Here is a 21,638-nt window from a genome sequence, read left to right as displayed (position 1 = left end):
AAATAATAATAACCCTTACGGCTCCAACAGGGTCCTTACACCTCTGGTGCTCAGCCCTAATAAGAATATTCACACACATGCTTGTGTGTATCCTTTTTTTCATTTTCTTTCTTTTTTTTTTTTTTTGGGGGGGGGAGAGTATAAAAGAGCCATACATAACATTAACATCTGTTGAATAAAAATGAACCACTTATGTGTGCACAATGTTTTTGTCTACATTCACAGTTTCATTTTTATTCAGGTAATTATTGTCCTGTTTATCAATGAATTCATTTAAAGTTTGCCATTCAGAATATTCAGAACATCTTTGCTTTGGCCTTAACTGAAATCAGAAACAAACCACTTCTTTTTTTGAATCAAATTTAAAAAATTCTTCTGCCTCCTCCACACTCATTTGCACAAGTGTAGCAGCTGAAAGACACTGCAATTACAGCGCTTCATCATATTCATCTTCTTGCAAATGAAATATGGAGGAGACCTGTTATTTTCTCTAATTGACTTAAAGCACAGCTGCAGCAGAATTTGTTGCTGCTCTTCAGTAGAAATATTTAGAAAGATTTCAATCTAAGAGTGCAGCATTTACAGTGGTGCTTGAAAGTTTGTGAACCCTTTAGAATTTTCTATATTTCTGCATAAATATGACCTAAAACATCATCAGATTTTCACACAAGTCCTAAAAGTAGATAAAGAGAACCCAGTTAAACAAATGAGACAAAAATATTATACTTGGTCATTTATTTATTGAGGAAAATGATCCAATATTACATATCTGTGAGTGGCAAAAGTATGTGAACCTCTAGGATTAGCAGTTAATTTGAAGGTGAAATTAGAGTCATGTGTTTTCAATTAATGGGATGATGATCAGGTGTGAGTGGGCACCCTGTTTTATTTAAAGAACAGGGATCTATCAAAGTCTGATCTTCACAACACATGTTTGTGGAAGTGTATCATGGCATGAACAAAGGAGATTTCTGAGGACCTCAGAAAAAGCATTGTTGATGCTCATCAGGCTGGAAAAGATTACAAAACCATCTCTAAAGAGTTTGGACACCACCAATCCACAGTCAGACAGCTTGTGTACAAATGGAGGAAATTCAAGACCATTGTTACCCTCCCCAGGAGTGGTCGACCAACAAAGATCACATCAAGAGCAAGGCGTGTAATAGCCGGTGAGGTCACAAAGGAAACCAGGGTAACTTCTAAGCAACTGAAGGCCACTCTCACAATGGCTAATGTTAATGTTCATGAGTCCACCATCAGGAGAACACTGAACAACAAATGGTGTGCATGGCAGGGTTGCAAGGAGAAAGCCACTGCTCTCCAAAAACAACATTGCTGCTCGTCTGCAGTTTGCTAAAGATCATGTGGACAAGCCAGAAGGCTACTGGAAAAATGTTTTGTGGATGGATAGGACCAAAATAGAACTTTTTGGTTTAAATGAAGCGCTATGTTTGGAGAAAGGAAAACACTGCATTCCAGCGTAAGAACCTTATCCCGTCTGTGAAACATGGTGGTGGTAGTATCATGGTTTGGGCCTGTTTTGCTACATCTGGGCCAGGACGGCTTGCCATCATTGATGGAACAGTGAATTCTGAATTATACCAGCCAATTCTAAAGGGAAATGTCAGGACATCTGTTCATGAACTGAATCTCAAGAGAAGGTGGGTCATGCAGCAAGACAACGACCCTAAGCACACAAGTCGTTCTACCAAAGAATGGTTAAAGAAGAATAAAGTTAATGTTTTGGAATGGCCAAGTCAAAGTCCTGACCTTAATCCAATCAAAATGTTGTGGAAGGACCTGAAGCGAGCAGTTCATGTGAGGAAACCCACCAACATCCCAGAGCTGAAGCTGTTCTGTACAGAGGAATGGGCTAAAATTCTTCCAAGCTGGTGTGCAGGACTGATCAACAGTTACCGGAAACGTTTAGTTGCAGTTATTGCTGCACAAGGGGGTCACACCAGATACTGAAAGCAAAGGTTCAAATACTTTTGCCACTCACAGATATGTAATATTGGATCATTTTCCTCAATAAATAAATGACCAAGTATAATATTTTTGTCTCATTTGTTTAACTGGGTTCTCTTTATCAACTTTAAGGACTTGTGTGAAAATCTGATGATGTTTTAGGTCATAGTTATGCAGAAATATAGAAAATTCTAAGGGGTTCACAAACTTTCAAGCACCACTGTATGGAGAAATATAGAAAATTCTAAAGGGTTCACAAACTTTCAAGCACCACTGTCTGGATGCACAAAGGTACACGTTTTCAAAACTGATCTCTTGGGTTTTCTGAAGGACTGGTTGTATAATTGGTCAGAGGAAAGTCCGCAACAGCTGTTAGGCTAGTTTAGTACCATCTCCGGGCGGCACGGTGGTGTAGTGGTTAGCACTGTCGCCTCACAGCAAGAAGGTTCTGGGTTCGAGCCCAGTGGCCAACGGGGGCCTGTCTGTGTAGAGTTTGCATGTTCTCCCCATGTCTGTGTGGGTTTCCTCCTGGTGCTCTGGTTTCCTCCACAGTCCAAAGGCATGTAGGTTAGGCTAATTGGTGGCTCTAAATTAACTGTAGGTGTGAATGTGAGTGTAAATGGTTGTTTGGCTCTGTGTTAGCCCTGCGATGACCTGGCTGCTTGTCCAGGGTGTACCCCGCCTCTCGCCCATAGTCAGCTGGGATAAGCTCCAGCTTGCCTGCGACCCTGCACAGGATAACCGGTGATGGATAATGGATGGACAGATAGTACCATCTGAGACAAATGTTTCTTTATTAACTGCACCAAAATCATCATTATCATCATCACAGAAGGTGAGCTAGATTATGCACAATAACTAGAAATTTGCTCATAACACAGAAATTGCAGCTGCTTTGATCGCAATAGTGTTTTACAAATAATAATTACTATTATTCAAAATACATCCTTTTGACACCAAGAATCGCTAACCAATGAGTTTTAATTAATTAAATAATATTGGCTGGTGTTGAGTGATATATCAGATATATTCAATCCAGCTAGCATGATATCGAATGAGTCGAATGGAATATATCTGATATACCAAGAAAAGAAGGTAGCTAATGTTATTATTATTATACATACACACTCTCTTTTCCAGTTTTTTGATGCCCTTTGGTAAGTTCTCTTGCAAATATGTGTGAAGAATATCTAATGAAGTTTTGGTAGCCTTTACAGTGATCAATGCGTCTTTCTCTTTTTCGGCGAACAAAGAAATGCTTTTGCAGAAAAGTTTCTCATTGAATATTCACATCCGCTCCGACCTGTGATGTCATGTTGTCTTGACAACCATGCAATATCGTCAACCATATTCAACGCTCATTCTCCACTGGCTAGAGTGGCGTAATACATGTAGGATAAGCGATATGATAACAATATTGCATGCTATCAAACCGAATGAATGAAACCTGCTCAAAGAGAATCGAATACATGTTTTTATTCCCTGGAAAAAGTGTCCTGTATGTATCATAATGGTCTATATTGTTTATGTAATATGCTTATGGAGGTACAATTGCTTATAAGTTTCCTCTGAAATTAATCACAGGATCAAACATTTGACTGAAATAACCATTTACTTATGCCTACACACTTCTGTCATCATATTAATCAATACTGAAATCTGTCTCGTATTGTATTGGCTATTCTACTGACAGGTGTAACATACTGTTTGTAGTGTGACGCAAACCTGCAATCTATTGCATTGTTATATACTTGACTCTGTGCAACTGGCCGAATTCACTCTCCATGACTAAAATAAAAAATCCAACACCGGTAAACTTTCAGTTCTGAAATACAGTGACGACAACAAAAAACTCAATTTCCATAAGGAAAACTGGCTACAAAAATCTGAGCCAGAATCCATCAGTATGCAAGGACACCAACGAGCCTCCTGAGATCAACAAAGAGGCAGCAATTAAAAATTTCAGTAAACACAAAAAAAGAGGAACTTTTTTTCAGGAATGTGGGTGTGGAAACATACTGAACAACTTGATTTCATTGGCCTCTTCAGTGTGACGTTCTCATTTTATTCCACAATGAATATAATATAAATTATACTTTTTTATATAATCAAAATACCATAATCAGATTATTTTTAACCATTTCTCTGAAAACAACAACGACAAAGAACTCCACTAGCTGACCTCTCGAAATGAGTTGTCAGCTGTTGGACACTGATTCATCATTCAAACCCATTCCTAATAGCATTTATGTTCTACATTGCATTCTACATGGATTAGGAGAAAAGGATCGTCAGGCCTGCGGGACCTGAATCAATGTAGCCCAGCAGCAGGGGGGCAATACACTTTACTGAGAGTGACCGACCCCTGATCCTGCCCTTCATCAACTATGCTAAGACTCAATCCCCCCAGAGACACAGAGTCAATGGCTTGTGTCTGAGTAGTGACATCATTAATCGTTTTTCTGTAGAGAAATAGATCTGGCTCCTCACAGCAACCAGGAAGGAGAGCAACTGTGCTCGTTCCGCATGGGTTAACAGCACAGGGAAATTGAAGGGCAAACTACTAGCTGAAAGCATTTATTTTGGTTAATGCAATCAGTTTTCTTTTGTTCTGTGAAGAAATGATAAACGCTATTAGAGATGCTTGCACCTGACACTTGCCTGAAACACTGGCTCCATATCAGATGTATATTTTTCTAGTCAATCCACTGATGATTTCTGTACACATGCCATGAATATGTGTAAAGTTGACAATACATATGAACACAGCTCAGAAATGTTATGGAAGCATGCCACCTTCACGTCTGTGATGTTTTACTGTGATGTTTTGTGAGGAAGTTAACAGCTGCTCAGTAATGGTTATCGACCAATATTCAGCGGGCTGATATAAGGATCCCATCAAAATACGACAATGCATCCTTAAATATTTATATACTATATAGGTCTATACTGATAATTTGGGACTCTCGGTTGTCTGAGTCACAAGAGTGTGGAAAAGAAACAGCTGTGACGATAAAGAAGCTTTTTTCTGCATAATCCTTCTCTGACATGCACATAGCTAAGAAGTCTTAGACGCTGGCATGCCTACTGAATACACAATGCAAACAGTGTAGCCACTGCATGTATGTACATGCATGTCGAAAAGAAAGTGTGTGTGAAATAAACAGATGGGGGGAGAAGGGGGGTACAGGGAGGACAAGCACAACAGAACAGAGGTGCAAGCAGAACCTTGACCTGTTTATGTCATAAATGACCCAGAAAGAAGGGCTGTTTACATCAAAAAGCCTGAGGGTTGTTTCACCTGAAGGACCAGGGACTAGGGCTTTGTAATCAGCTTTAGTAAGCGGCCTGCACCACTGAGACACGCAGACTAAAGTGAATCGCAGATGCTGAGCCTCAGTAATCTCCTGAAGAAAGAAGCTCAACTTACTCCCTCTTTCTCCATAATAATGACCTAGAAAAACCCACTTTGTTCTTTCTATAATAGACTTGGTCAGCTGCAACTGTGTGATTGCACAGGTAATGTTTAAACTACAATCAGCAGTGTTCTAACTGTAATCCATAGTGTTCTAATTAACAGGTCGCATTCTAACTGTAATAGATAGTGTTCTAAATGTAACAGACAGTGTGTGAACTGTAACAGGTAATGTTCTATCTAACGGATAGTGTTCGAATTGTAACAGGTAGTGTTCTAATTAACAGGTAGTGTTCTAATTGTAATAGGTAGTGTTCTAACTAACGTACTATTCTAACTAACGTACTGTTCTAACAGATAGTGTTTGAACTGTAACAGGTAGTGTTCTAAATAATGTGTTCTAACTGTAACAGGTAGTGTTCTAATTAACAGGTAGTGTTCTAATTAACAGGTAGTGTTCTAATTGTAATAGTAGTGTTCTAAATAACATGTACTGTTCTAACTAACGTACTGTTCTAACAGACAGTGTTCGAACTGTAACAGGTAGTGTTCTAATTAACAGGTAGTGTTCTAATTAACAGGTAGTGTTCTAACTAACATGTACTGTTCTAACTAACGTACTGTTCTAGCAGATAGTGTTCGAACTGTAACAGGTAGTGTTCTAACTAACAGGTAGTGTTCTAACAGATAGTGTTCAAACTGTAACAGGTAGTGTTCTAAATAATGTGTTCTAACTGTAACAGGTAGTGTTCTAATTAACAGGTAGTGTTCTAATTGTAATAGTAGTGTTCTAAATAACATGTACTGTTCTAACTGACGTACTGTTCTAACAGACAGTGTTCGAACTGTAACAGGTAGTGTTCTAATTAACAGGTAGTGTTCTAACTAACGTACTGTTCTAACTAACGTACTGTTCTAACAGATAGTGTTTGAACTGTAACAGGTAGTGTTCTAAATAACATGTATTCTAACTGTAACAGGTAGTGTTCTAAATAACATGTATTCTAACTGTAACAGGTAGTGTTCTAAATAACATGTATTCTAACTGTAACAGGTAGTGTTCTAAATAACATGTATTCTAACTGTAACAGGTAGTGTTCTAATTAACAGGTAGTGTTCTAATTAACAGGTAGTGTTCTAACTAACGTACTGTTCTAACTAACGTACTGTTCTAACAGATAGTGTTTGAACTGTAACAGGTAGTGTTCTAAATAATGTGTTCTAACTGTAACTGTAACTCTAACTGGTCAGCTGCAACTGTGTGATTGCACAGGTAATGTTTAAACTCCAATCAGCAGTGTTCTAACTGTAATCCATAGTGTTCTAATTAACAGGTCGTATTCTAACTGTAATAGATATAGTGTTCTAAATGTAACAGATAGTGTTTGAACTGTAACAGGTAGTGTTCTAACTAACAGGTAGTGTTCTAACAGATAGTGTTTGAACTGTAACAGACAGTGTGTGAACTGTAACAGGTAATGTTCTATCTAACGGATAGTGTTCGAACTGTAACAGGTAGTGTTCTAATTGTAATAGGTAGTGTTCTAACTAACGTACTGTTCTAACAGATAGTGTTTGAATTGTAACAGGTAGTGTTCTAACTAACAGGTAGTGTTCTAACAGATAGTGTTCGAACTGTAACAGGTAGTGTTCTAAATAATGTGTTCTAACTGTAACAGGTAGTGTTCTAATTAACAGGTAGTGTTCTAATTGTAATAGTAGTGTTCTAAATAACATGTACTGTTCTAACTAACGTACTGTTCTAACAGACAGTGTTCGAACTGTAACAGGTAGTGTTCTAATTAACAGGTAGTGTTCTAATTAACAGGTAGTGTTCTAACTAACGTACTGTTCTAACTAACGTACTGTTCTAACAGATAGTGTTCGAACTGTAACAGGTAGTGTTCTAAATAACGTGTTCTAACTGTAACAGGTAGTGTTCTAATTAACATGTAGTGTTCTAATTGTAATAGTAGTGTTCTAACTAACGTACTGTTCTAACTAACGTACTGTTCTAACAGATAGTGTTTGAACTGTAACAGGTAGTGTTCTAAATAACGTGTTCTAACTGTAACAGGTAGTGTTCTAATTAACATGTAGTGTTCTAATTGTAATAGTAGTGTTCTAAATAACATGTACTGTTCTAACTAACGTACTGTTCTAACAGACAGTGTTCGAACTGTAACAGGTAGTGTTCTAATTAACAGGTAGTGTTCTAATTAACAGGTAGTGTTCTAACTAACATGTACTGTACTAACTAACGTACTGTTCTAACAGATAGTGTTCGAACTGTAACAGGTAGTGTTCTAAATAACGTGTTCTAACTGTAACAGGTAGTGTTCTAATTAACATGTAGTGTTCTAATTGTAATAGTAGTGTTCTAACTAACATGTACTGTTCTAACTAACATGTACTGTTCTAACAGTTAGTGTTTGAACTGTAACAGGTAGTGTTCTAACTAACAGGTGGTGTTCTAACAGATAGTGTTCGAACTGTAACAGGTAGTGTTCTAAATAACATGTATTCTAACTAACAGGTAGCGTTCTAATTGTAATAGGTAGTGTTCTAACTAACATGTACTGTTCTAACTAACATGTACTGTTCTAACAGACAGTGTTCGAACTGTAACAGGTAGTGTTCTAACTAACAGGTAGTGTTCTAATTGTAATAGGTAGTGTTCTAACATGTACTGTTCTAACAGATAGTGTTCTAACTGTAACAGGTAGTGTTCTAGCAGATAGTGTTCTAACTAACAGGTAGTGTTCTAACTGTAACATGTAGTGTTTAAACAGATAGTGTTCTAACAGTAACAGGTAGTGTTTTAGTCAGCTTAGGAAGCACAGTAACAACTCACCACTGCAGTGGCTGTGCCCACTCCAAGTGATGTCCAGCTCAGTATAAGAGTCAGTATACCCAACACCATAATCCTGCAACACAGAAAGAGAAAGGGTCTTGATAAGAGGCTATAGAAACGATGTACTATATGTAGACATATTGACAAGCATTGCAAGCATTTTATGAGGTTTACCTAGTGAAACTAATAAGAACAAGGAATACAAACAGATAAAGACATAACAAATGACTATCAGTATTAGGGCTACACAAAGAACAAAAAATCAAACACTGACATTATATACAGTTTTTATGATTGCTTAACCACAATTTTACAAACAGGACTCATTTCCTCAAAACACTGAATACAATTCAAAAACCTACACACTCAGTGCAAAACACCTCATCTATCCTGAAAACCTACAATAACACCTATCAAAATTAAACTTTTTCACCAAATGGCACACACTTCATCCATTATCACATTTTTGTCTAACCAACAGAAACATGTCGAAACACAAAGACTGTTGAAACAAAACCTTTCATTTTTCTTCACAACAAATCAAGCAAATGCACAACACATTCTACGTTACAGTTCTTCTTCTTCTTTTGGCTGCTCCCGATTAGGGGTCGCCACAGCGGATCTTTCATCTCCATTGCTCCCTGTCTTCTGCATCCTTCTCTACCACACCTGCCACTTTCATGTCCTCTCTCACCACATCCATGTATCTCCTCTTTGGCCTTCCTCGTTTTCGTGTGCCTGGCAGCTCCATCCTCAACATTCTCCTTCCAACATGCTCTGCATCTCTTCTCAGGATGTGCCCAGACCATCTCAGTCTCATCTCTCTTAGCTTAATTCCCAAGCTGTCTACATGTGCTCTCCCTCTGATGTACTCGTTCCTTATCCTGTCCAACCTCATGACTCCCATCACAAACCTTAACATCCTCAACTCCACCACCTCCAACTTTGCCTCCTGTCTCTTCGTTAAGGGTACGGTCTCCAATCCATACATCACAGCTGGTCTCACTACTGTCTTATACATCCTACCGTTCACTTTTGCTGGGACTTTCCTATCACAGATGACTCCTGAAATCCTTCTCCAACTGCTCCACCCTGCCTGCACTCTCTTTCTCACCTCACTATTGCAGCCCCCATTGTCCTGCACAGTTGACCCCAGGTACTTGAATTCACTAACTTTCTTTATGTCTACTCCTTGCATCTTCACTACACTCTCATGCCCATTCTCATTGATGCACATGTATTCTGTTTTGGTACTGCTCACCTTCATTCCTCTTTGTTCCAATGCATACCTCTATCTCTCCAAACCCAACTCAACCTCCTTTCTACTTTCACCACATATCACAATATCATCCGCAAACATCATGTTCCATGGTGACTCTTGCCTCACTTTGTCCGTCAAGCTATCCATCACTATGGCAAACAAGAAAGGACTCAAAGCAGATCCTTGATGGAGTCCCACCTTCACCTTGAACCATTCAGTTGTTCCAACTGCACACCACACTGCTGTTTCACTGTTCTCATACATGTCTTGCACCACTCTAATACACTCTTCATTCACTCCACTCTTTCTCATACAATACCATAACTCTTCTCTCGGCACTCTATCGTATGCCTTCTCCAGGTCTACAAACACACAATGTAACTTTCTCTGGCCTTCTCTGTACTTCTCCATTAACATTCTTAAAGCAAAAATTGCATCCGACGTGCTCTTCCTTGGCATAAACCCGTACTCCTGTTCACAGCTTGCTACCTCTCTTCTCAATCTCACCTCCAATACCCTTTCCCATAGCTTCATGGTGTGGCTCATCAATTTTATTCCTCTGTAATTACTGCAGCTCTGTACATTTCCCTTATTCTTATATATTGGGACTAGCACACTCTCCATTCATTTGGCATTTTCTCATTCTCTAGGATCTTATTAAACAATCTCATTAGGAACTCCACAGCCGTCTCACCCAAACATCTCCAAGCCTCAATCGGGATACCATCTGGTCCGACTGCTTTCCCAGTCTTCATTCTTTTCAAGGCTGCCCTCACCTCACCCTTACTAACCAACTCTGCTTCCTGTTTTACTGTCTCCAATGAATCTGACCTTTTCTCTCTTGGATTCTCCTCATTTAATAAATCCTCAAAGTACTCTTTCCACCTTCTTAATACACTCTCTTTGTTTGTCAGCACATTTCCATTTCCATCTTTCATCACTCTTACCTGCTGTACATCCCTCGCTTCCCTGTTTCTCTGCCTAGCTAGTCTGTACAGGTCTTTCTCTCCTTCTTTGGTCTCCAGTCATTCATACAACTCCTGGTATGCATCTGCTTTCGCCTTCACTACCACTCTTTTTGCCTTCTGTCTCATCTCAGTTGTATGTTACAGTTGTAGGAACAAAAAATATGCTTCATCAAATACAGTGAACAGAAAACTTGAGGGGAAAATGTACAGAAGAAATTGAAAAAAAGAAAAGAAAGAAAGAAAAATATTTAGGCTGATTCAAGCCACGTAGCTGGAAGTGGCCACATCACCTCATCAACCTCACATGCAATATTTTCCCTGGCTAGACAGCAAGGGTAGGAGTGCCGGGAGTGTCATATCCAGCCCTGGACAGCACCCACATCAATATCACCACATGCCTCTTCCATTGCCTGCAGAAAAGCCCCATGCACATACAGTAGGGTTGATGATCATACGCCTTCCACTGCCATGCTGAAAAAACTTTTCAGCTGGATTGAGAAATAGAGTATGTTGGGAGGTACTGAGCAAGAAGTTGTGGGTGGTCAGCAAACCAATTTTGGACCAGGGCTGCACAATGGATGCTGACATTGTCCCATACTACCACATATCTGTACTGCTCTGGATCATCCATATGGCCTGCCAGTATCACATTGTTGTGCAGTCTGTCCAAATATGTAAGAATGTGGTCTGTGTTGTATGGACTAAGGTTTTCATGGTGGTAGAGGACACGATTAATTGTGATGGGGGCACACATTGTAATGTTGCCACCACCATGTTGGTCAGGAACATCTACAATGGCTCTGTGACCAGTGATGTTTCTTCCCCTTCTACTGGTCTTTGTGAGGTTGAAGCCAGCCTCATAGATAAAAAAATAAACTCACGTGGGATCATATCAGCATCCATTTCTAGTACTCTCTGAAAACAAAATAATAAGTCGATATTGTGTCGTCCAGTACACTGGGAAAAAATACTATACTGTATGTAGTGTGCGATAGTCAATCTTGTTCTTACTTCCATATATTCATGTTTCAGATCTTTGATTCTCTCTGAATTTCTCTCAAAAGGCACCCTGAAAAGCTGCTTCATGTGCACTTGGTTTTGGTGGGGGAAATGGGCCAAGGTGGACAGTTTTGCCTGGAGCAAGTGTGTGAGTTGCCTCACAGCAAGAAGGTTCTGGGTTAGAGTCCAGTGGCCAGGTGGGGGCCTTTCTGTGTGGAGTTTGCATGTTCTTCCTGTGTCTGCATGGGTTTCCTCCATGTGCTCTGGTTTCCCCCACAGTCCAAATACATGCAGTTAGGTTAACTGGGTACTCTAAATTGTCCACTGGTATGAATAGTTGTTTCCTAAGCCTGGAAATGGGAGAGTTGTGGCAGGAAGGGTATCCGGTGTAAAACTATGCTCCAATTAATATGACATATGGATCAATACGGTTCACATGGCAGTGACCCCACATATATAAGTGGGACAAGCTGGAAGAAGTGAGTGGACAGGCTTGCCTGATATTGAAAAATGTGTTGTCTCTTATGATGTGGCTTTGAATCTCTCAGAGTCTTATTTCCTGTGCCTCACTGAACGTTTGACCCCGTCCACTGCTGCCTCTTAAATTCGTTAAACAAACCAAAAAGAGAGTAATTATTCAGTGTAGATTAAATATTTTTTTCCCCCACAGCAAACCGTGCAGGATTCTTGTACAGTTATGGAATGCGTGACATGGCAGCCATTCATGAACTAAATTAGTGTCACACAATAATTGATTTATACAATATGATTTGAGGAATCCTGAATTATGTAGAGTGAATGGAGTTTTGGTTATGCTCAAGCCTAAATGTCTGGATGACAGAGGCAACAGTAAATCAGCTCAAGTTGGGCTGGATCGTCTGTCCAGCCTCTCTCATTGTCAACCCATGGTTGATAACATGGTCATCTAATGTTGCCTGGATTTCATCAGAAAGCTGTGCCCTTCTTTGTCCTCATCCTGCCTCTCCCTCTCTCACCCTCCCTTGACCTCTTCCTCTCACTACTGCTTCCAGTGTTGTACAACACCGATTACAAAAAAGTTGGGACAAAGTACAAATTGTAAATAAAAATGGAATGCAATAATTTATAAATCTCAAAAACTGATATTGTATTCACAATATAACATAGACAACATATCAAATGTCGAAAGTGAGACATTTTGAAATTTCATGCCAAATATTGGCTCATTTGAAATTTCATGACAGCAACACATCTCAAAAAAGTTGGGACAGGGGCAATAAGAGGCTGGAAAAGTTAAGGGTACAAAAAAGGAACAGCTGGAGGACCAAATTGCAACTCATTAGGTCAATTGGCAATAGGTCATTAACATGACTGGGTATAAAAAGAGCATCTTGGAGTGGCAGTGGCTCTCAGAAGTAAAGATGGGAAGAGGATCACCAATCCCCCTAATTCTGCGCCGACAAATAGTGGAGCAATATCAGAAAGGAGTTCGACAGTGTAAAATTGCAAAGAGTTTGAACATATCATCATCTACAGTGCATAATATCATCAAAAGATTCAGAGAATCTGGAAGAATCTCTGTGCGTAAGGGTCAAGGTCGGAAAACCATACTGGGTGCCCGTGATCTTCGGGCCCTTAGACGGCACTGCATCACATACAGGCACGCTTCTGTATTGGAAATCACAAAATGGGCTCAGGAATATTTCCAGAGAACATTATCTGTGAACACAATTCACCGTGCCATCCGCCGTTGCCAGCTAAAACTCTATAGTTCAAAGAAGAAGCCATTTCTAAACATGATCCAGAAGCGCAGACGTCTTCTCTGGGCCAAGGCTCATTTAAAATGGACTGTGGCAAAGTGGAAAACTGTTCTGTGGTCAGACGAATCAAAATTTGAAGTTCTTTGTCATTCGGACTAAAGAGGAGAAGGACAACCCGAGTTGTTATCAGCGCTCAGTTCAGAAGCCTGCATCTCTGATGGTATGGGGTTGCATTAGTGCGTGTGGCATGGGCAGCTTACACATCTGGAAAGACACCATCAATGCTGAAAGGTATATCCAGGTTCTAGAGCAACATATGCTCCCATCCAGACGACGTCTCTTTCAGGGAAGACCTTGCATTTTCCAACATGACAATGCCAAACTACATACTGCATCAATTACAGCATCATGGCTGCGTAGAGGAAGGGTCCGGGTACTGAACTGGCCAGCCTGCAGTCCAGATCTTTCACCCAAAGAAAACATCTGGCGCATCATAAAACGGAAGATATGACAAAAAAGACCTAAGACAGTTGAGCAACTAGAATCCTACATTAGACAAGAATGGGTTAACATTCCTATCCCTAAACTTGAGCAACTTGTCTCCTCAGTCCCCAGACGTTTACAGACTGTTGTAAAGAGAAAAGGGGATGTCTCACAGTGGTAAACATGGCCTTGTCCCAACTTTTTTGAGATGTGTTGTTGTCATGAAATTTAAAATCACCTAATTTTTCTCTTTAAATGATACATTTTCTCAGTTTAAACATTTGATATGTCATCTATGTTCTATTCTGAATAAAATATGGAATTTTGAAACTTCCACATCATTGCATTCCGTTCTTATTTACAATTTGTACTTTGTCCCAACTTTTTTGGAATCGGGGTTGTAAAAATGTACACACTTTTGGTCTTTATAGTGCTTACATCCTGATTAATGAGTCCATATTTAAGCAATTAGGTGCTTGGCCAGATGGTGTGTATCGGCCAATTGGTCCATGGGTATGGCATTTTGAATGTCAGTCTTTTGAAATGGCAAACAAGTGACTTTATGTCAGATTCCTGTGTCTTGCAGAGAGAACTGTGTGCAGTGTATTGCAAAAAGTGGCATGGTGAGTTGCAAATTGGATGGAAAGAAGAAAATATGTTTCGAGTTTTGTAAAAATGAGCTGAAGTTTTGCTCTCTGAATGCCAATTTGCATAATAGTGCTTTATGTCTCTTTTTAGTGTGTTATCAATTGAAAAAAAATAGGTACCCTATGGGTACATGTGGCTACTGCTTATAAATAAAATTGTTTTCTGATACCATTTCCATACAGTAAATATAGCATATATATATATATATATATATATATATATATATATATATATATATATATATATATACACACTCTATGAGGCAGTAGCCACAAAAATGAAGCGTAATCCAAAAATGAACAATTTAAAAATCACAGAAGTAAAATATACCAAGTGTCTGTACTTTATATTATTCTACTCTTACCTCTTACAGTTTTTGAAACTGAAACCTCCGAACTGAGGCTGACATGCACACGTTGTCGCCATGACCGCAACTCTTATTTCCCGGAAGAGGCCCGGCGCTAGAGCTCAGTGGTCTCAATACTCTTTTTGACAATTTCCTGTAACAACTCGGAAATACGTCACATCTGCATCATACATGAGACCACTGGCCAAAGAAGATGAGGAAAGGGGGACAACCTGGAGTAGATTTCATGGAAACTTCTTACAACTCAATGACATAGTGGCTACTGCCTCATAGAGAGACAAAAACTGTAGTACGTATTAAAATTTTTGCTCCATTGGTCACAAGGTGAATTAAAAACACTGAAATGATTTGTTCACTCTTAAAATCCACCTCTTAACCAGGGCTGCCAACTTTTCGAAATTCCTTGGAGTGAGATTTTTTTTTTGGGGGGTCGACGGCAAAATTTTTCCGCACACCATGCAGTAAGTGGGAATTTTGTATTCAGTTTGATATTCACTTGTCCCCCTGCATTCTGGTGTTTTGTTTGTGGGTCGTCCAGCTGGAGATGGACAATGGAGGGGTTGAGATTTTGGATTTAATAGATGTTCCTGCATTCTGGTGGATTTTTGGAGTGGCCTGCTGTGCCATACCTACATTCTTACATGCCCTGACTTGCCAGGCCTTCAGCTTGTGGCCAACCAAAGCACCAAGTTTTGGCTTAAAAGCCCCCACACTAGAAAACTACAGATGACTGCCAATGTTCCTGTAGCCCTATAGACCCGTGTTTCAGATTTAAAGGCAAGTTCATGTTTGAAAATATTTCATCAGCTAAGCCTAAACACCTTCTGAATTGAAACTAAATGTTAAGTTTTTAATAACTGTTGTAAAAAATAAGATTGTCCCTCACTGACTATTCGTTATGCATTTAAGGGCTTTCCCCACCACTGGGTTCAGCAGAAGATTGGCATGGGGAAAAATAGCAACAGCAAAAGAACAAATAAAATGCTTAAACAGTAAGCAAAATGTGCATGTGCTACAAGAAACATTAAAATGATTAAGTTTGAACAGTATTGAAACACAAAAAGCTGAACCTTGGCCATAGGTGGGAATGTGCACACAAAGTTGGGCTTAAAAATTTTGGTCATACTTAAATAAGCTATATTAATATATTTCTTATTAATTTATTTCTTATCTATGTTTCTTATTAGTAATAGAGCATTCGTCAGGGCCTGTTATCTGACAAATATTCTCTACCTGTCTTGCCCTCTTTGAAACCCTGTCTCCTCAGTATATTGTTCTCTGTCTTTTTTTTTAATTATTCACAAGTTCAAGTTCTTTGATATTACAGGTGACCATGCTTTATTTACTTTAACTGAGCAATTACATACATCATAAATAATTAAAAATAAATACCCTGTAAATAAACAATAGGTATGGTGGCTAATGGCTCTTCTTGCATTTGTAATATTATCTCTTACTTGCTTTATTTTACAACATTTCCAGTATGGCTTCAAATAAAGTCATAAAGTATGATAACATACAGTAAACAAACTAAAAATGCGCCTTAATAACCGTGTGCTAAGGAGGTGCTCTCCCGTGCTGCTTGTTGGGGAAGATAGAGGCTGTGGCACGGCAGGAGGCCTATAATGATTTAGCATGCCTAGTACACAGCTCTCGATATGGCATTAAATATTCTCACAACACTTATAGGCTAAAACGATTAAGAAACTTTATACAAGTTCATAATTACGCCAGTAACACCACACACTGGCGTGCATATGTACAAACCTGTCTGAGACACCCGTCTTCAACTCGGATACCTTCTTCTCTCTCCTCTTCCTCTAAATTGACGGTAGGCAATTATCCAACTTCCGGCGAGTGCAGCATCATTAGATGCGCCACCTACCATAGGGGAGTGTGTACAGAAGGGAACACCTCTCTGCCTGTTTAGCCGTGCACAAGGCGTAATTGATCAATCGCAAGTGGTTGGCGCGACGCAATGGGTAGCCTAGATTAGACAGATAAACTAGATTTTTTTCTAGCGTGAGAAATCAGAGGTATGGCGTGTGAGCGTGTGAAGACAATCAGATGCGTGTGTCTCACGCTCATTGCGTGAGAGTTGGCAGCCCAGTCTTAACACAGTAGTCAGAGTGGAGTTATGTGCATGGCTGTGAGGGTTTATAATACCGAAACTATGTACATCAGTAATCAGATCTCAGATGTAAGTATGGACTTCCACACTATTCAGAAAGTTGTGTGGGGAAGTCTCATCTCATCTCTCATCTCATTATCTGTAGCTGCTTTATCCTGTTCTACAGGGTCGCAGGCAAGCTGGAGCCTATCCCAGCTGACTACGGGTGAAAGGCGGGGTACACCCTGGACAAGTCGCCAGGTCATCACAGGGCTGACACATAGACACAGACAACCATTCACACTCACATTCACACCTACGGTCAATTTAGAGTCACCAGTTAACCTAACCTGCATGTCTTTGGACTGTGGGGGAAACCGGAGCACCCGGAGGAAACCCACGTGGACACGGGGAGAACATGCAGACTCTGCACAGAAAGGCCCTCGCTGGCCACGGGGCTTGAACCCGGACCTTCTTGCTGTGAGGCGACAGCACTAACCACTACATCGCCGTGCCGCCCTGTGTGGGGAAGTGTCTTCAGAAAAGCTGATTTTTCTTGTGCAATATCTAGTGTGCCACTCTTTATTAATTTGTTTAATCTAAATGTCACACTGAAATTGATGTTTTAAGCTGCAAATACATCCAAAAGCTATGGAATGCCATAAGCAATTTTTAAGCAGTATTGCTCAGAAAATTAAGAAAAGCGATTACTTAAAGGGAGCTGTAATAATAGCAAATTAATCCTTGGTGATCTTATCCTGTAATTCAAGATGTTCTTTACAAATGAGTGCATCAAATTAACAAAATCACTGGCATAATAAATCTGACTAGCCAGTTTAATGTATGATAAAATAGCCTACGTCCTGCAACACGTTACAATTTCATGACCTCATTTTAGTACCTTGTGGCTAGATTAAATGTTATGCACAATTAACTGTCAGCACACATAAGAAATGAAAAGAAATATTTACATGGACTGTCACTTGATGCAATAGCAGACATAACATTTTTCACCTCTACCTATCATCACACTATATTATTTGGCCAAAAGTATGTGGACACCTGACATCACATCCATGTCTGACTCTCCATTACAAAACCAGTCAGAAGTCACAAGTCACAGTTTTGAGATAAATGGGGAAATACATTGTGTGGGCTAAAATAGTCGAATTTTAGATTTTGGCATGATATCAGAGTATAATATTTATACTTTCATGTTTGAAAGAATTTTGCATCAATTCTTACTTTATGACCTTTAAAACATACTTTTTTTGAGATGAGGTAATCAAATCCTAGTAGACATTCGTAAAAAAAAAAGAAAAAAAAAGCTCTTCAGTACCGGTGATCACGTATTTCTGAGGATAACCCTTCATGTCTGGTATCAAAATACAGTGGAGATTTCCCACTCACTCGATTCAGTACTAGCTTTGACGTAATTCAAATGAGTAGCCAATAAAATGGTATAAAACAAACTCATCTTTGTGTAAACAAAATGTGTATTATGGGATTTAATCTCCTTGTTGCTATGCATGATCTATAAGAAGGCTTCTGATTGGCTGTGTGTTGCAAACTGTGTATGCGAAGGGGCGGTGTAGCCAATCAGACACCTTCTTATAGATCATGCATAACATAGATTTGTGCATGAACCATGGCGGGAGATATCACAAAGCTCTTCAACTTAAATCTCAACGATATTTAAAAGTTGAGAGATTTAATTGCAGATTTCTTCGTACAACCCTGGGAAGAGGATATTATAACTGATATCGATAACAACGGAGATGAATTTGAGAATGATTTTGATCCAAAAAAAGACAGATTTCGAGTTTGTCATGGAAATTGCAGCTTGTGGTGAAGATGCTAGTAAGAGAAAACTTTAAAGGTGGACTGCCTTTCAGATTTTTCAGGTGTAGGTCAGAAGAAGAATTTTCCCTGACACCAAATTATTTTTGTTTAGCGGACCGAAAGCTACTGAATCCGAATCACAGACTTCCAATTTTATTAGGTTTTTTTTTAAAAATAGAACAATTAATGAATTTAGTGCCATGTGGCCCTAAATTCTCCACTATTCTTTCTTGCTTCACCATGATGCAATACAAGATATTACATCATGCATCACATGGTGGGCTTTCCCCGTTCACACAAGGCATTGTGGGATACAAATTTGAAACAGGAGAGAACAAGTGTTGCCAGGCAAAACAAACCTCGCCTGGCAACAGTTATTTTATACCTATATGTTGATAATGGTAATATTTCTCAATCATCAGCTGTCAGGTTGTAGTCTGATGAAAATCCATGACCTTGAGTTTGACATTTCAGAGCCATTCAAGGTCAAAGATCATGGTGCCAAATCAAAGCCCATATGGCACTTCCTACTAGCCTGGCTAACGCGACTTCAAAGCTCTCCGAGCATTTGGTCTGGCCAAGCTATTAAGCCAAACTGTTTCCCAGAGCCCGTGGTTGACCCGCCTCCCTGAAATGCCTCAGTTTGCTACTGGTTGAAGCCAGAAAAGGCTGTGACGAAGCTTAAACCAATCACATCACTCTTTCCTCTGACGTATGCGACGCGACGGGGCTAACTGGTAGATTAAACTCTTACCGAAGCCGGTCGGGAGCAAGGCGAAAATGTCCTTCCTTTCAATAAATACCTCCAGGGCTGCTCTTTGCTCCATTTTCAATGAGAACTTCCTGTTGAATGCTTTCAATACAGCATCTACCACTGTGTTAAAGGCTTGCCGCTGCTCCATGTTTGTGATGTGAATGAAATGCTTCCGACATAGATTCTGTAAACAATCTATGGCTTCCGGTCGCAGTTCTACTACGTCACTGCCTTGAACACGCCTCTACCCAGGGCCGTTGGAGATGCTCAAAGTTGATTGGTTCCCGATTTTTCAGGAGCTTGGAAATGCTGTAGATAGCCTGCCTGGCCAGACTAAGCTCGGAACAGGCCCTCGTGTTGCATCACGCTTAGGATGGGCGGGCCCAGGCTAACTTCCTACATACAAGTTGATAATTCTAAATATCTGTCTCCCATCAACCGTTTTCAAGTTACAGCCCTCTGAAAATCCGTGACCTTGAGTTTGACCTTTCAAGGTCACTCAAGGTCAAATATCATGGTGCCAAATGAAATGCCATATGGGAGTTCCTATATGCTCATAATAGTAAACATCTGTCTATCGGCAACCGTTTTTGAGTTATAATGGAAAATATGTTATTTTGACTGAAAAGTTGACCTTTCCGGTGGCCTTGACTTTCACCTTGACTCGATTACCCCCAAAAGTTAATCAGGTAATCTACAGACCACTGCCCACCTACCCTGAAAATCTGAAGTCAATCAGTGCAACCGTCTAGATGCTAGATTGCTAGACAGACACACAAACAAACAGATGAAAAGTCATGCAGAGCACAATACTTATGAAACTCACAAAGAAATGAAAGTTATGGCCGATTAGGTATTTTTACAAGATTTGACCTTGGTGACCTTGACCCACCAAAAACTGATGTCTTTATGTGACCCTCGTGAGTTGTCCTGTGCATTTTGGGGAAGATTGGTCAAGAAATGACGACACTAGAGCACCAATAAACAAACGGACAGATCAACAGACTTGCAAAAATCTCCAATTTTTGCAAGTAACAAACAAACTGCACTGATTAAAATATCTCGCCCCGCTGACTCTGTCGCGGGCGAGGTAACAATGGAGGATGTGAATGAAACATGAAATCCGAGAAGAAAAGGCATTATGTTGCGAAGGAAAGGAGACGCAGGACCAAACTAATAAATATCGGTGGTCAGCGAGCACCTCGGTGTGATCAGCTGTTCGTTTAGCGACAGAATGATGGAACTGTCAGTGCACGGTCAAAGGTAAACCTGTAGATGGCAGTAATGCAACACTGGATGCCAGCTGCCGTAAAACCTAAAAGAAGAAGAAGAAGCCGAAGGTAAGCGTGCACATGCGCACACGGACTTCCTCTGTCTACTTGACTGCGCAAAGCGAGCGATTTCATGGACATTATTTGCTAGGGAATCCCCTCAAATTAAATAACTTCACAGCCATGGAATGGCCTAATATTTTATGAGATATTACAGAAATAAACATATATTACAATGACCAAATTTCAGAGGGAACTAAATTTCACCGAACTTATGAAATCGAAAGGCTGTCTAGTTTTAAAATGTAGGTGAGTCATGTATTTATATCTTGTTGACAGTTACTGTGATCGTTCTATATTGTGTTGTGGAAGTCGTGATTGCAAGGGGCATCAAAAACACGATGGGAATCACCATAAATTACATCAGTATGAGTATACATTTCAAAGTCTTAGAGAAACCTAACATTGTATATGTCATGCTCCGCCCCGGACTTCAACTCCGGAGAATTATTATCTCCCAGTTCAGCGCTAATCCAGATCCGGGACGGGACTTCCATCTTGCCGGCATTCACTTCCTGGTTTCCTCTGCTGTGTATAAAAATGCCGTTCCCAGAAGGGGACTTTGCCAGAACGTCTCATTGGTTTTTCACGTCGTCTCTGCGCCATTATGGCTTCTTGGATTTTGCTCTCTGTTTTGCCTGTTTCTTGTCACAGTTTTTTGCACTACATTTTTGTCTTATTTCATGTTTGTTGTGCTATGTTTTTGTCTCAATTTTTTTGTCTGGACTATTTTTTATGCTAACGTTTTTTTGTCCTTGCCTGCCTTGTTTTTTTGTCCCTAGCTTTTTCTGGATTATTTTTGGTTTATTTTTTACTCCTATTAAATCTTTTTTATAATTGGATTTACTGGTCTGTGTTCTGCTCTGGGATCCTACTCACCACATCTCACCACCCATAAA

The 21,638-nt window shown here is 39.8% G+C and overlaps 1 protein-coding gene across 1 annotated transcript in view; it reads right to left on the bottom strand.

The window, feature by feature from the left end:
- Positions 1 to 21,638, bottom strand: part of ttyh2l (tweety homolog 2, like) — a 180,863-nt gene that overhangs the window by 42,934 nt on the left and 116,291 nt on the right. The window contains exon 6 of the mRNA XM_060901707.1: positions 8,238 to 8,310. Coding sequence (XP_060757690.1) covers positions 8,238 to 8,310 — 73 coding nt within the window. The remainder of the gene's footprint in view (positions 1 to 8,237; positions 8,311 to 21,638) is intronic.

The sequence above is a fragment of the Neoarius graeffei genome, chromosome 20 (assembly GCF_027579695.1).
Source record: "Neoarius graeffei isolate fNeoGra1 chromosome 20, fNeoGra1.pri, whole genome shotgun sequence".
Taxonomy (NCBI): domain Eukaryota; kingdom Metazoa; phylum Chordata; class Actinopteri; order Siluriformes; family Ariidae; genus Neoarius; species Neoarius graeffei.
The sequence above is the reverse complement of the archived record's forward strand: the minus strand, read 5'-3'. Positions and strand labels throughout refer to the sequence as shown.